Source organism: Dermochelys coriacea, chromosome 1, assembly GCF_009764565.3.
Source record: "Dermochelys coriacea isolate rDerCor1 chromosome 1, rDerCor1.pri.v4, whole genome shotgun sequence".
NCBI classification, from domain to species: domain Eukaryota; kingdom Metazoa; phylum Chordata; order Testudines; family Dermochelyidae; genus Dermochelys; species Dermochelys coriacea.
Window position 1 is genome coordinate 352,243,349 of NC_050068.2, and position 15,974 is coordinate 352,259,322.

The following is a 15,974-nucleotide window of genomic DNA, read 5'->3' on the forward strand; positions in this document are numbered from 1 at the left end:
GGTCCTGGCGGGGTCAGAGGGTCCTGCCCCCTAACTTCACAGTCAGACGTGACTCTCAGCCAGCCAGGAAAACAGAGGTTTATTAGATGACAGGAACATGGTCTAACACAGAGCTTGTAGGTACAGAGAACAGGACCCCTCAGCTGAGTCCATTTTGGGGGGCAGTGAGCCAGACAACCATGTCTGCGCTTCACTCCACGTTCCCAGCCAGCCCCCAACCGACTTACCCTCCAGCCCCTCCTCCTCTGGGCTTTGTGCCTTTCCCGGGCCAGGAGGGCACCTGATCCCTTTGTTCTCCAGCCCTTTAGCTCTCACCTTGCAGGGGGGAAGGGCCCAGGCCATCAGGTGCCAGGAAACAGGGTGTCGGCCATTCTCTGTGTCCAGACCCCTGCACACATCTGCCCTCTAGGGCTCTGCAACGATCATACACCCTTATCCCACCCCCTAGATACTTAAGAGCTGCATAGGGGAAACTGAGGCACCCCCACACTATTCAGAGGAAACATTAAGAAGAGTCCCACTTCGTCACAGGGGGGTGGGAGTGGCATCCAGCCTTGCTCCACCCCCAGCTCTGCTCCAGCCCCAGCCCAGCCTTGGCCCACAGCTGCGGCTCTGCTCCCGGTGCCCCCTGCCCCAGCCTCTCACTGACCGCAGCTCCATTCCCAGCCACAGCCCTGCCCACAGCCTCGGCCCCCAGTTGTGGCTCCATTCCTGGTCCCAGCCTTGGACCAGACCATGGTTCCATTCCTGGCCCCGGACCCACCCCCAGGTACAGCCCCAGCATTGGCCCCCTTACTTCTGTCTGCGCCTTCTTCCCCCCCAAGCAGTGTCCCTGCTCCTGGCTCCCAAGAGGGCGGGGGCGCACAGACTAGGGTAAAGCGGGGTGTGACTGTGAAAAGTTTGGGGAGCGCTGGATTAAAGGCTTCGAAACCTGCCTTGGAGTGAGAGACTTGAGCTCAGGCTGTTCAGCATCACAGAGACGCGGCGAAGGGATGACCTGATCCCAGTCTGTCAGCACCTACCTGGGGACAAGTATTTGCTCAGGGGCTCGTGGGCGTACCAGAGGGAGGTCAAATGCGATCCCACGGCAGGAAGCTGCAGCGAGACCAATTTGGGCTGGAATGAACCGTGTCAGTTGAACAGGGAGGGTAATTAATCAGTGGAATAACGTACCGAGGCTCGGGGGGTGTTATTCGGAAATGAAGGGTGGATCTGCTCTGGTTCGGGGCAGTGCCATGCCTGTGTCATGCATCAGACGGGAGGGTCTGGCCCTGTAAGGCGCCGCCGCGGTATCGGTGCAAGGCGGCCGGGGTTACCGGAAGCGCCGCGAGCTGTCTGCAGTTTGTGTTTGGGGGTTACGGGCTGGGTGCTGAGCTTGTGTGTGTGCGTGTGTCTGTCTGAAGGACCGTGTGCTGTGGCCGGCAGTTGGAAGCCGTGAGCTTCTAAACAAGGTTTGAAATCTAGACGCCTCTGTTCACTGGCTGAGCCTTAGTCAGGGGTGGGGCTATCAAGGAGGCCAGGGCTTTATGAAGCAGTGAGCAAGCGACCAGGGGCTGGTAACAGGGAGTTTCGAGAAGGACTTTGGCAGGGGAGTGGGAAGGGGGCGAGGTACACTTGCCATTCTTTAAAACCTATACACTAAACTATAATCAAAACTTCTTGATTTAAACAAAACCCCCTATCATTAACTCAGGTAGCTGTAGGAGAGCATGCAGGCAGAAGCTCAGCAGTGGAGTGGGGGCTATCCTGTTTATTGCACTCAGTGCAGCATGTGTGATTCCCTGCCCTGTGGGCGGGTGGCGTATGTGTGCATTCGGTGCAAGGAGCTCCTGGCCCTCAGAGACCATGTACAGGCTTTGGAGGCCAGAGGGCGGAACTGGAGGGCCTAAGGGAGGCAGAGAGGTATGCTGATGAGGCTTTCCAGGACACTGTAGATTTGTCCCACCTCCGGTCAGACAGCCCCTGCGCTGTTAAGGAGGATGAAAGGCTCAGAGAAGGAGAGCAGTTAACGGGAGCAGAGGGAAACCTTCCCATAGCTGGGACCCTCCTTCCAGATGATGTTGGGATATCCTCTCGCACTGAGGTTACCTCTCCGGGGGAGGGAACTCCAGTCATTAGGAAAAGGCAGGTGTTAGTAATGGGAGATTCGATCATTAGAAACATAGATAGCTGGTTTCAGAGTAGCAGCCGTGTTAGTCTGTATTCGCAAAAAGAAAAGGAGTACTTGTGGCACCTTAGCGACTAAGAAATTTATTAGAGCATAAGCTTTCGTGAGCTACAGCTCACTTCATCGGATGCATTTGGTGGAAAAAACAGAGGGGAGATTGATATACACACAGAGAGAACATAAAACAATGGGTTTATCATACACACTGTAAGGAGAGTGATCACTTAAGATGAGCCATCACCAGCAGCGGGGGGGGGGGGAGGAGGAAAACCTTTCATGGTGACAAGCAAGGTAGGCTAATTCCAGCAGTTAACAAGAATATCAGAGGAACAGTGGGGGGTGGGGTGGGAGGGAGAAATACCACGGGGAAATAGTTTTACTTTGTGTAATGACCCATCCATTCCCAGTCTCTATTCAAGCCTAAGTTAATTGTATCCAGTTTGCAAATTAATTCCAATTCAGCAGTCTCTCGTTGGAGTCTGTTTTTGAAGCCTTTTTGTTGAAGGATAGCCACTCTTAGGTCTGTAATCGAGTGACCAGAGAGATTGAAGTGTTCTCCGACTGGTTTTTGAATGTTATAATTCTTGATGTCTGATTTGTGTCCATTCATTCTTTTACGTAGAGACTGTCCAGTTTGGCCAATGTACATGGCAGAGGGGCATTGCTGGCACATGATGGCATATATCACATTGGTAGATGGGCAAGTGAACGACCCTCTGATAGTGTGGCTGATGTGATTAGGCCCTATGATGTTGTCCCCTGAATAGATACGTGGACAGAGTTGGCAACGGGCTTTGTTGCAAGGATAGGTTCCTGGGTTAGTGGTTCTGTTGTGTGGTGTGTGGTTGCTGGTGAGTATTTGCTTCAGATTGGGGGGCTGTCTGTAAGCAAGGACTGGCCTGTCTCCCAAGATCTGTGAGAGTGATGGGTCGTCTTTCAGGATAGGTTGTAGATCCTTGATGATGCGTTGGAGAGGTTTTAGTTGGGGGCTGAAGGTGATGGCTAGTGGCGTTCTGTTATTTTCTTTGTTGGGCCTGTCCTGTAGTAGGTGACTTCTGGGTACTCTTCTGGCTCTGTCAATCTGTTTCTTCACTTCAGCAGGTGGGTATTGTAGTTGTAGGAATGCATGATAGAGATCTTGTAGGTGTTTGTCTCTGTCTGAGGGGTTGGAGCAAATGCGGTTATATCGTAGCGCTTGGCTGTAGACAATGGATTGAGTGGTATGATCTGGATGAAAGCTAGAGGCATGTAGGTAGGAATAGCGGTCAGTAGCTTTCCGATATAGGGTGGTGTTTATGTGACCATTGCTTATTAGCACCGTAGTGTCCAGGAAGTGGATCTCTTGTGTGGACTGGTCCAGGCTGAGGTTGATGGTAGGATGGAAATTGTTGAAATCCTGGTGGAATTCCTCAAGGGCTTCTTTTCCATGGATCCAGATGATGAAGATGTCATCAATGTAGCGCAAGTAGAGTAGGGGCATTAGGGGACGAGAGCTGAGGAAGCGTTGTTCTAAGTCAGCCATAAAAATGTTTGGCATACGGTGGGGCCATGCGGGTACCCATCGCAGTGCCTCTGATTTGAAGGTATACATTGTCCCCAAATGTGAGATAGCTGGGTTTTCCATCCCACCATCAACCTCAGCCTGGACCAGTCCACACAAGAGATCCACTTCCTGGACACTACGGTGCTAATAAGCGATGGTCACATAAGCACCACCCTATATGTGTCTCCAACGCATCATCAAGGATCTACAACCTATCCTGAAGGACGACCCATCACTCTCACAGATCTTGGGAGACAGGCCAGTCCTTGCTTACAGACAGCCCCCCAACCTGAAGCAAATACTCGCCAGCAACCACACACCATACAACAGAACCACCAACCCAGGAACCTATCCTTGCAACAAAGCCCGTTGCCAACTCTGTCCACATATCTATTCAGGGGATACCATCATAGGGCCTAATCACATCAGCCACACTATCAGAGGCTCGTTCACCTGCGCATCTACCAATGTGATCTATGCCATCATGTGCCAGCAATGCCCCTCTGCCATGTACATTGGCCAAACTGGACAGTCTCTACGTAAAAGAATAAATGGACACAAATCAGACGTCAAGAATTATAACATTCAAAAACCAGTTGGAGAACACTTCAATCTCTCTGGTCACTCGATTACAGACCTAAGAGTGGCTATCCTTCAACAAAAAAGCTTCAAAAACAGACTCCAACGAGAGACTGCTGAATTGGAATTAATTTGCAAACTGGATACAATTAAAGAAAAGGAGTACTTGTGGCACCTTAGAGACTAACAAATTTATTAGAGCATAAGCTTTCGTGAGCTACAGCTCACTTCATCGGATGCATTTCAATTACTTAGGCTTGAATAGAGACTGGGAATGGATGGGTCATTACATAAATTTAAACTATTTCCCCCTGGTATTTCTCCCTCCCACCCCACCCCCCACTGTTCCTCTGATATTCTTGTTAACTGCTGGAATTAGCCTACCTTGCTTGTCACCATGAAAGGTTTTCCTCCTTTCCCCCCCCTGCTGTTGGTGATGGCTTATCTTAAGTGATCACTCTCCTTACAGTGTGTATGATAAACCCATTGTTTCATGTTCTCTGTGTGTGTGTATATAAATCTCTCCTCTGTTTTTTCCACCAAATGCATCCGATGAAGTGAGCTGTAGCTCACGAAAGCTTATGCTCTAATAAATTTCTTAGTCGCTAAGGTGCCACAAGTACTCCTTTTCTTTTAGCTGGGTTTGTGATGACCGGGAGAACCATATGGTGACTTGCCTACCTGGTGCGAAGGTTGCAGATCTCTCGAGGCATCTAGATAGACTTATGTGTAGTGCTGGGAAGGAGCCAGTGGTCGTGGTACATGTAGGTACCAATGACATAGGGAAGGGTAGGAGAGATGTCCTGGAGGCCAAATTTAGGCTGTTAGGAAAGAGACTGAAATCCAGGACCTCTATGGTGGCATTCTCAGAAATGCTTCCAGTTCCACACGCAGGGACAGGTAGGCAGGCAGAGCTTCAGAGTCTCAATGCGTGGATGAGACGATGGTGTAGAGAGGAGGGGGTTTAGATATATTAGGAATTGGGGAAACTTTTGGGATGGGGGAGTCTATACAGGAAGGATGGGCTCCACCTAAACCAAAGTGGATCCAGATTGCTGGCACTTAACATTAAAAAGGTTGCAGAGCCGTTTTTAAACTAAGAGATGGGGGAAAGCTGATTGCTGCAAAGGCGCACGTGGATCAGACAGAGACTTCTCTTAGAGGAGAGTCTATTCCCTAGGTTTTAGTCAGGATGAGAGGATGGAAGAGGACAAAGTATGGGCCAGATCAGACGAGAAACATTCACACAAAGAATCTGACGCATCAGAAAAGGGCAGACAAATAAACAGTGACAAGTTTTTAAAGTGCTTGTACACAAATGCTAGAAGTCTAAATAATAAGATGGGTGAACTAGAGTGCCTTGTGTTAATCATAGAGTCATAGAATAATCAGGGTTGGAAGGGACCTCAGGAGGTCATCTAGTCCAACCCCCTGCTCAAAGCAGGACCAATCCCCAACTAAATCATCCCAGCCAGGGCTTTGGCAAGCCTGACCTTAAAAACCTCTAAGGAAGGAGATTCCACCACCTCCCTAGGTAACCCCTTCCAGTGCTTCACCATCCTCCTAGTGAAAAAGTTTTTCCTAATATCCAACCAAAACCTCCCCCACTGCAACTTGAGACCATTACTCCTTGTTCTGTCATTGCCACCATTGGGAACAGTCTAGATCCATCCTCTTTGAAACCCCCCTTCAGGTAGTTGAAAGCAGCTATCAAATCCCCCCTCATTCTTCTCTTCCGCAGACTAAACAATCCCACTTCCCTCAGCCTCTCCTCATAAGTCGTGTGTTCCAGTCCCCTAATCATTTTTGTTGCCCTCCACTGGATGCTTTCCAATTTTTCCACATCCTTCTTGTAGTGTGGGGCCCAAAACTGGACACAGTACTCCAGATGAGGCCTCACCAATGTCAAATAGAGGGGAACGATCATGTCCCTCGATCTGCTGGCAATGCCCCTACTTATACAGCCCAAAATGCCATTGGCTTTCTTGGCAACAACAGCACACTATTGACTCATATCCAGCTTCTCGTCCACTGTAACCCCTAGGTCCTTTTCTGCAGAACTGCTGCTTAGCCATTCGGTCCCTAGTCTGTAGCGGTGCATGGGATTCTTCCGTCCGAAGTGCAGGACTCTGCACTTGTTGAACCTCATCAGATTTCTTTTGGCCCAGTCCTCTAATTTGTCTAGGTCTTTCTGTATCCTGTCCCTACCCTCCAGCGTATCTACCTCTCCTCCCAGTTTAGTGTCATCTGCAAACTTGCTGAGGGTGCAATCCACACCATCCTCCAGATCATTAATGAAGATATTGAACAAAACCAGCCCCAGGACCGACCCTTGGGGCACTCCACTTGATACCGGCTGCCAACTAGACATGGAGCCATTGATCACTACCCGTTGAGCCCGACAATCTAGCCAGCTTTCTGTCCACCTTATAGTTCATTCATCCAGCCCATACGTCTTTAACTTGCTGGCAAGAATACTGTGGGAGACCATAACAAAAGCTTTGCTAAAGTCAAGGAACAACACGTCCACTGCTTTCCCCTCATCCACAGAGCCAATTAGCTCGTCATAGAAGGCAATTAGATTAGTCAGGCATGACTTGGTGAATCCATGCTGACTGTTCCTGATCACTTTCCTCTCCTCTAAGTGCTTCAGAATTGATTCCTTGAGGACCTGCTCCAGGATTTTTCCAGGGACTGAGATGAGGCTGACTGGCCTGTAGTTCCCCGGATCCTCCTCCTTCCCTTTTTTAAAGATAGGCACTACGTTAGCCTTTTTCCAGTCGTCCAGGACTTCCCCCGATTGCCATGAGTTTTCAAAGGTAATGGCCAATGGCTCTGCAATCACATCCACCAACTCCTTTAGCACTCTCGGATGCAGCGCATCCAGCCCCATCTGATCCAGCTTTTCTAAATAGTCCTGAACCACTTCTTTCTCCACAGAGATCTGGTCACCTCCTCCCTATGCTGTGCTGCCCAGTGCAGCCGTCTGGGAGCTGACCTTGTTCGTGAAGACAGAGGCAAAAAAAGCATTGAGTACTTCAGCTTTTTCCACATCCTCTGCGCTAGCTTGCCTCCCCCATTCAGTAAGGGGCCCACACTTTCCTTGACTTCCTTCTTGTTGCTAACATACCTGAAGAAACCCTTTCTGTTACTCTTAACATCCCTTGCTAGCTGCAAATCTAAGTGTGATTTGGCCTTCCTGATTTCGCTCCTGCATGCCTGAGCAATATTTTTATACTTCTCCCTGGTCATTAACCTCCCTGGTTAAAGGAGGATATTGATATAATAGGCATCACAGAAACCTAGTGGAGTGAGGACAATCAATGGGACACAATCATTCCGGGGTACAAAATATATCGGAAGGACAGAACAGGTTGTGCGGGGGGGGGGCACTATATGTGAAAGAAATGTAGAGTCAAATGAAATAAAAATCTTAAATGAATCCACATGTTCCATAGAATCTCTATGGATAGTAATTCCAGGCTCTAATAAGAATATAACAGTAGGGATCTATTATCGACCACCTGACCAGGACAGCGAAGTGATGATGAAATGCTAAGGGAAATTAGAGAGGCTACCAAAATAAAGAACTCTATAATAGTGGGGGATTTCAATTATCCCCATTTTGACTGGATACATGTCACCTCAGGACAAAATGCAGAGACAAAATTTCTTGATACTTTAAATATCTGCTTCTTGGAGCAGCTGGTACAGGAACCCACAAGGGAAGAGGCAATTCTTGATCTAGTCCTGAGTGGAGCGCAGGATCTGGTCCAAGAGGTAACTATAACAGGACCACTTGGAAATAGTGACCATAACATAGCAACATTTAACATTCCTGTGGTGGGAAGAACACCTCAACAGCCCAACACTGTGGCATTTAATTTCAGAAAAGGAACTATACAAAAACGAGGAGGTTAGTTAAACAGAAATTAAAAGGTACAGTGACTAGAGTGAAATCCCTGCAAGCTGCATGGACACTTTTCAAAGACACCGTAATAGAGGCTCAACTTAAATGTATACCCCAAATTAAAAAACACAGTAAAAGAACTAAAAAAAGAGCCACCGTGGCTTAACAACCATGTAAAAGAAGCAGTGAGAGATAAAAAGGCATCTTTTAAAAAGTGGCAGTCAGATCCTAATGAGGTAAATAGAAAGGAGCATAAACACTGCCAAATTAAATAAGAAAAGCCAAAAAGGAGTTTGAAGAACAGCTAGCCAAAAACTCAAAAGGTAAAAACAAAATGTTTTTGAAGTACGTCAGAAGCAGGAAACCTGCTAAACAACCAGTGGGGCCCCTCGATGATCAAGATGCAAAAGGAGCACATAAAGACGATAGTCATCGCAGAGAAACTAAATGAATTCTTTGCTTCGGTCTTCACAGCTGAGGATGTTAGAGAGATTCCCAAACCTGAGCCATCTTTTGTAGGTGACAAATCTGAGGAATTGTCACAGATTGAAGTGTCACTAGAGGACGTGTTGGAATTAATTGAGAAACTTAACAGTAACAAGTCACTGGGACCAGATGGTATTCACCCAAGAACTCTGAAAGAACTCAAATGTGAAATTGCGGAACTATTAACTATGGTTTGTAACCTGTCCTTTAAATCAGCTACTGTACCCAATGACTGGAAGATAGCTAATGTAACACCAATATTTAAGAAGGGCTCTAGAGGTGATCCTGGCAATTACAGACCAGTAAGTCTAACATCAGTACCGGGCAAATTAGTTGAAACAACAGTAAAGAATAAAATTATCAAACACAGAAGAATATAAATTGTTGCGCAAAAGTCAACATGGTTTCTGTAAAGGGAGATCGTGTCTTACTGATCTATTCAAGTTCTTTGAGGGGATCAACAAACGTGGACAAGGGGGATCCAGTGGACATAGTGTCCTTAGATTTCCAGAAAGCCTTTGACAAGGTCCCTCACCAAAGCCTCTTACATAAATTAAGTTGTCATGGCGTAAGAGGGAAGATCCTTTCATGGATTGAGAACTGGTTAAAAGACCGGGAACAAAGGGTAGGAATAAATGGTAAATTTTCAGAATGGAGTGGGGTAACTAGTGATGTTCCCCAAGGGTCAGTCCTAGGACCTATCCCTATTCAACCTATTCATAAATGATCTGGAGAAAGGGGTAAACAGTGAGGTGGCAAAGTTTGCAGATGATACTAAACTGCTCAAGATAGTTAAGACCAAAGCAGACTGTGAAGAACTTCAAAAAGATCTCACAAAACTAAGTGATTGGGCAACAAAATGGCAAATGAAATGTAATGTGGATAAATGTAAAGTAATGCACATTGGAAAAAATAACCCCAACTATACATACAATATGATGGGGGCTAATTTAAAAGATCTTGGAGTCATCGTGGATAGTTCTCTGAAGACGTCCACGCAGTGTCCAGCGGCAGTCAAAAAAGCAAACAGGATGTTAGGAATCATTAAAAAAGGGATAGAGAATAAGACATAGAATATCTTATTGTCCTTATATAAATCCATGGTATGACCACATCATGAATACTGCATACAGATGTGGTCCCCTCATCTCAAAAAAGATATACTGGCATTAGAAAAGGTTCAGAAAAGGACAACTAAAATGATTCGGGGTTTGGAACGGGTCTCATATGAGGAGCTATTAAAGAGGCTAGGACTTTTCAGCTTGGAAAGAGGACACTAAGGGGGGATAGGATAGAGGTCTATAGAATCATGAGTGGTGTGGAGAAAGCGAATAAGGAAAAGTTATTTACCTGTTCCCATAATATAAGAACTAGGGGCCACCAAATGAAATTAATGGGTAGCAGGTTTAAAACAAATAAAAGGAAGTTCTTCTTCACACAGCGCACAGTCAACCTGTGGAACTCCTTGCCTGAGGAGGATGTGAAGGCTAGGACTGTAACAGGGTTTAAAAGAGAACTGGATAAATTCATGGAGGTTAAGTCCATTCATGGCTATTAGCCAGGATGGGGAAGGAATGGTGTCCCTAGCCTCTGTTTGTCAGAGGGTGGAGCTGGATGGCAGGAGAGAGATCACTAGATCATCACCTGTTAGGTTCACTCCCTCTGGGGCACCTGGCACTGGCCACAGTCAATAGACAGGATACTGGGCTGGATGGACCTTTGGTCTGACCCCGTCTGGCTGTTCTTATGTTCTAATTAAACGCAGCCAGGCCGCTCGCTCTGCACTCAGTGCCCAGGCAGCCCGGCCCTTGGACTGGCTCTGACAGGTGCCCCCTGCCTGACCAGGTCTCTCCCCCTGCAGGGACCCAGCTGGAGAAGCTGATGGAGAACATGAGGAGCGAGATCGCCAGCCACCCGCCCGTGGAAGGGTCCTATGTGCCGCGCCGCGGGGACTACTGCATCGCTAAGTTTGTGGATGGGGAATGGTGAGCCACAGAGCTGCCCTCACAGCAGTCCCTGGGCCGGGCACGGAGCCACATGGCCAGCCGGGGGGGTGTCCTCTTCCCATGGACGTCGGGGGCAGGGATCTGATTGCAGCGCTGCTGGGCATGCGCTGGATACACCAGCTCCTGCTGAATGCCATGCCTGAGAATAGTGCCTGGGAGCCAGGGCGGGGCCTTAGCCCAGGAGGGGGCGCTGGCTCAGTGCAGTATTACGGGGCGGGGTGGGCACAGGAGAAGGGCTGTCCCCATCCCAGCCGTGTCTGTTCACCCTGCAGCCTCCCAGGGCAGGATGGGCGGGTTCGGGAATCACTGGCCCCAGGCCCAGCAGGGGATCACTGGCAGGCAGGAGCCAGGGCAGCTCGGGGACGGGGGGAGGGTAGAACTGAACTGGTGCCAGAAATGCCTGTGGCGGCTGTGCTGGGAGGCGGGGAGGGTGCCAGCACCTAGGCAGCTGTGAGTGGCGTTGATGTTGCTGACGCTTTGTTCACATCTCGACACTGCGGGTCCCAGCCAGCTGCACCCCCTCCCCACCAATGCTTCAGGGCACAGGCCTGGGGGGGCGCTCAGCTGTGCCTTGGTCTGAACCCCCAGCAGCGGCATCTCTGCTCCAACCTGTCTTACCCTGCTGCTCCTAGCACGGGACGGGTCCTTGCCCCCCGCTCCAGCAGGGCAGCCCCCATTCTATCTGCACTAGCTCCTGCAGCCCCCTCTGGCGGGCATCACTCCCTGCTGGGCACTGAGCAAAGCTGGGGCCTTGGCAGGGGCTCGGGTGGAGGCTGCTGTTTGCTCTCACACCCAGGGAAGGCCAGTGGGGGTTCCCTCTGCCAGTCCCAGGACTCCGCCTGGTGAGAAGGGGGCGCTCAGCGGGGGGCTCTGCGCCTGCCCCCCTGGAATCAGCTGCTGCTCTGGTGGCCTGCACTGGGGTGCAGATCTCTCCCGGGGGGCTCTGTGCAGGGACTCCGTGCCCGGCTCCCGGAGAGCCATGCGGGTCACGCCAGGCCCAGCACACAGTCAGTGGCTGCCAGGCTCTCGGTTCTGTCTCCCGCTGCCTTGGGGGGAGGCAGCCTGGCTCTGCGGTAGGGCAAAGCTGAGGTGTCTGTCCCACCACGGGCATCTCTGTCAGTGCGAAGCCCCAGCCGGATCTGCCGGCTAATTACCGCCGTGGCGAGCATGTTGGTTTAAGCAGCGCACATCAATCTGTTCATTAGTCGCGGTGCTTTATGCTCCAAGGGCCCATTAATCTGTTCCTCCCCTCTCGGTGGCTGAGCTGGCTGCTCATCTGGGCGTGGAGCCTGACCAGGGGGCAGGGACAGCAGGGGAGGGGCAGCACTGGGGGGTCTGAGCAGGGCTGGGTTCAGGCTGGACTTCTGGAGCCCACTGGGGGTCTGTCGAGGGGGCTCTCTGCCCCAGTCGGTCTCTCGGTCCCATCTGCCTGCTCATGTCTGTTGCGTGGCTGGGGCGTGTGGGGCTGGTTCTCACCCGTCTTCCCTGCTGGCCAGGTACCGGGCCCGCGTGGAGAAGGTGGAGTCGCCAGCCAGGGTGCACATCTTCTACATCGACTACGGCAACGTGAGTACCTGGCCCCTCCATGGGGGCACCGTGGCCAGCTGGGAAGCTGCCGGCATGTTCACCACCCCAGCCGGCCCGGCTAAGCAGAGCCAGCAGCAGGGCCGCCTGCCTCCAGCATGACTGGACCTGGGCGCTTTGAGATCCGCAGGGCAGAGCCGTACGCAGGAGGCCCCGTCGTTGCCCACTCAGCCCCAGCCTTGGGCTGGCGGTTGCCAAAGCTTGGTTCCCCTCCCCCACCCTGCTGTCAGTTCCCGGGGTCATTGCACGATGGCCAGGCTGAGTCCTGCACCCGGCGGCTGTGTCTGGCCCAGGGGGCCGTGGGCCAATCTGCCACTCAGTGTCTAGGCTCGGCGGCTTTCCCTCCCCAGCAATCACCAGAGAGCTTAGGGGCGCGGGTGTCAGCAGCGTGCTGACGAAGGGCCAAGCCACAGCGGCCCCGGCGGACGGGCTGAGAAGGGAACGTGGGCGCGGGGATCACACAGTTCCAGTGCAGAGGGTCAGGAACCTGCCCACCCCACCTGGCACCCAAGCTCTGAGATCCTCGGGCCGGGTGTAAAGCAGCACTGGTCTCCCTGCCCCCACCCTGTTGTGTATCGCCCGGGGCAGGCGCGGCTTGGCTGTCCCCTCGCTGCCACACCCGGGTCCCCGCCTCGGCCGGGCGAGGTGCTCGGCGCACTGCACGGGCGCGGTTCACACTGAGGGGGTGAGATCCTCTGGCCCTGCCACGCTGTCTGCGCTGCCACGACACGCAGCAGGAGAGCTTGCCCACCATGCCGGAGCGCCCACCACCCTGTGGGGCCCCTGACCCGCTGTCCCTTTGCTCTCTGTGCAGAAGGAGACCCTGCCCTCCACACGCCTTGGCTTACTGCCACCTGCCTTCAGCACTCGCATCCTGCCCGCCCAGGCCATCGAGTACAAGTTTGCCTTCATCCAGGTGCCACAGGATGTAAGTATGCAGGGGTGGGGATCCCAGGGGGGTGGGGCAGGGGTGGGGCTCTCCATAGACGCAGGGCCTGGACCCAACCTGCCCAGAGCCCTGCTGCCCACAGTAGGCAAAATGCATCTCTTCCCGACTCCAGGGAGGGGCCGATCGCATCGGCCATTCTCTCCATGTGTCCATCTCTGTCCAGCCGTCTCCCCCTTCTCTGTCCGGCTTCGCACACCCCTCCGGCACACTCCACACTGCCCCGTGCGCTCAGTACAGGGCCCGGCTCCCGCTCACTGCTCTGGCCACGCACGTCATCCATGCCCAGCCGTGCGGCGACGGTCTCTCTCCCGGCTCTTCCAGGATGACGCGCGTGCCGACGCGGTGGACAGCGTGGTCCGGGACATCCAGAACACCCAGTGCCTGCTGAACGTGGAGCACCTCGGGCCCAGCTGCCCCCAAGTCACCCTGCAGTTCGCCGACTCCAAGGGCGACGTGGGGCTGGGGCTGGTCAAGGAAGGGCTGGTCATGGTGGAGGCACGGAAGGAGAAGCAGTTCCAGAAAGTGGTAAGTGAACCCCTCCCCTGCAGAGCGGGAGCAGGATGGGGGTCCATGGGCTTGGCCTGCGGCTCTGGCCCAATGGGGGGGAACCGCGACTCGAGCCGGACCCGGACTTTGATTGCTTGCTGACACCCCACATACGCACATACTCACTCACCTGGGGGTGATGGGAATTGACTGACTCAGGCCCCCCATGCTCTGTGTCGCTGCTGAGCTCCCCGGCCCAGGGAATCCCCAGGTGACCTGGCACAGCGGGCAATTGGGGGGCATGGCTCGAGTGGGGCTGGGCTCAGCGGGAGGGAAGCATCCCCACCCTCCGTGACCGCCTTTGTCTCGTGCAGATCACCGAGTACCTGAATGCGCAGGAGCTGGCCAAGACCAATCGGGTGAGTCCAGGCCCCTGCACCCGGCCCAGATCAGGCTTCGCAGCGGCCCGTCTCCCAGCCCCAGGGGAGCCGGAGCGGGGCCGGTGCTGGCTCCTGCTCTGCAGGGGAAGGGGGAAGCAGCGGAGGCCTGAGGGCTGGTTGGGGTGGTGTCAGGTTTGTGGGGGTGGGGAACACAGTGGGAGGGTCTGGGGGGAGCAGCCAGGCAGAGGGGCCTGTGGGGCAGGGCGGAGTGGGAGCAGGAGGCCTCTCCCCGGCCCACCACGGCTCTCACCTCTGCCCTTCTCCCCTGCAGCTGAATCTGTGGCGTTACGGCGACTTCCGGGCCGATGATGCAGATGAATTCGGCTACAGCCGCTAGGGGAGGCCCCGGGCTCCAGCCCCACCGCAGCCACCATGCCGCCGTCTCTCCTTCATCTCCTCCCCAGCGCCCCCAGCCGCCACGTCACCGCAGGGCCGGGGCCCGGCTCTGCATCACCCCGCCCCCCTTCGCCTCGGCTCCACGACCCGGGCAGCAAGCCTCTGGGGGTGCGGGTCGGGGGGGGCTCTTGGTCCCCCTTGCCCCCGTCCAACCAACGGGGGATCTGCTCTTGCCTCTGTCCCGCGCGGAGCCGGCTCTGGCCTGTATTTAAAGCTTTGGAGGCCCAATAAAGTAGTCGAGTGCTACCCTGTCTCCTTGCGGCCAGGGCCCGCCGGCGTGGGGAGGAGCTGGAGGCTCAGTTAGGTACAAAGGGCCATTTCCGGTTGCCCGGCCTGGCCCAGCGTGGAGAGGGGGGCTGGCTCAGGAGGGTCTGGGCTGAGGGCACATGGCCCCTACCCTGCCAGCCGGCCTCGTCCACAGGCTGCACAGGCACACCTGTGAGCAGCCAGGGATGGAACCCAGGAGTCTGGGGGAGAAAGGCCCTTGAGCTGGGAAATGCCAGGCTTACACCAATTCAGGAGGGGGTCAGGTCCTGTGTGGACTGGGGGGGATCCCAGCTGTAATGTGGGGCAGGGCTCCAAGCCTGACTCCCCATTTCTCCTGCCCTCCCCTTGTGCCATGGCTCTGCACCCATCCCCCTTCGGTGAGTACCCCTGGCCCTCCTTGCCCATTGGGGTCCCCCTGGTCTAACTCCCTAGATGTCCTGAGGAGCTTGGCCTCATTCAGGGAAGTCAGGGGTTTATTTGCCTCCCCTCCTCCTCCCAGGGGTGGCTGTGCCACACACCGGGAGAACAGAGCCAAGGGGAAGCCCGAGTCCAGCTGTCTCCTGCAGCTGCCCCAGCCGAGGGGGTCGTGGGCTGGGACGGACAAGGGAACTAGTCCGGCCCCTGCTATGCTCTCCTGAAACGCAGACCCCCTTCCTCCCTGGGCGCCTTGATCCCACACAGGAGCCCTCCTCCTGCCTGTGTCCCCAACTTTGCACCCCAGGGCCAGGCACCCCACCACCCATCGCCTGGCCCTGAGCCTCACGGCTCCCCTGGCCCTCCCACCCTGCTGGGCATCACCATGCCCAAAGTTAGAAAGGGCAAAGCCGTGACCCGGGTAATTACAGGCCTGTCAGTCTGACGTCGATCCTGGGCACGGAAATGGAGCAGCTGGTAGGGGTCTGGATTAAGAATTACGGGAGGGTGATGCGATGAATGCAGATCAGTTTGGGGGTATGGGGATGGAGCTGGGCATTGTTCTTTGGAGGGGTTACGGGGGCAGGAGCGGCAGGTGATGGTAGTTGGTACCTGTAATGCAATGTCAGACTTGCTATCACATGACCGTTTCATTAGGAAACTAGAATGATAAACGATGAACCTGGCCCAGGTTAAATGCTGGCTGACAGGTTTCTGTTAGGGGACCCTTACAAGCAAGCGGGCACA

At 53.6% G+C, this 15,974-nt stretch overlaps 1 protein-coding gene across 3 annotated transcripts in view; it reads left to right on the forward strand.

Annotated features, from left to right (window-relative positions):
• SND1 (staphylococcal nuclease and tudor domain containing 1) overlaps positions 1–14,792 on the forward strand; it is a 504,867-nt gene extending 490,075 nt beyond the window's left edge. For all 3 annotated transcript variants that reach the window (XM_038374172.2, XM_038374179.1, XM_043500168.1), the window contains exons 19-24: positions 10,547–10,670; positions 12,188–12,257; positions 13,090–13,203; positions 13,546–13,749; positions 14,085–14,129; positions 14,422–14,792. In XM_038374172.2, coding sequence (XP_038230100.1) covers positions 10,547–10,670; positions 12,188–12,257; positions 13,090–13,203; positions 13,546–13,749; positions 14,085–14,129; positions 14,422–14,487 — 623 coding nt within the window. In that variant the 3' untranslated portion in view covers positions 14,488–14,792. The remainder of the gene's footprint in view (positions 1–10,546; positions 10,671–12,187; positions 12,258–13,089; positions 13,204–13,545; positions 13,750–14,084; positions 14,130–14,421) is intronic.
• Positions 14,793–15,974: the final 1,182 nt, after the last annotated feature.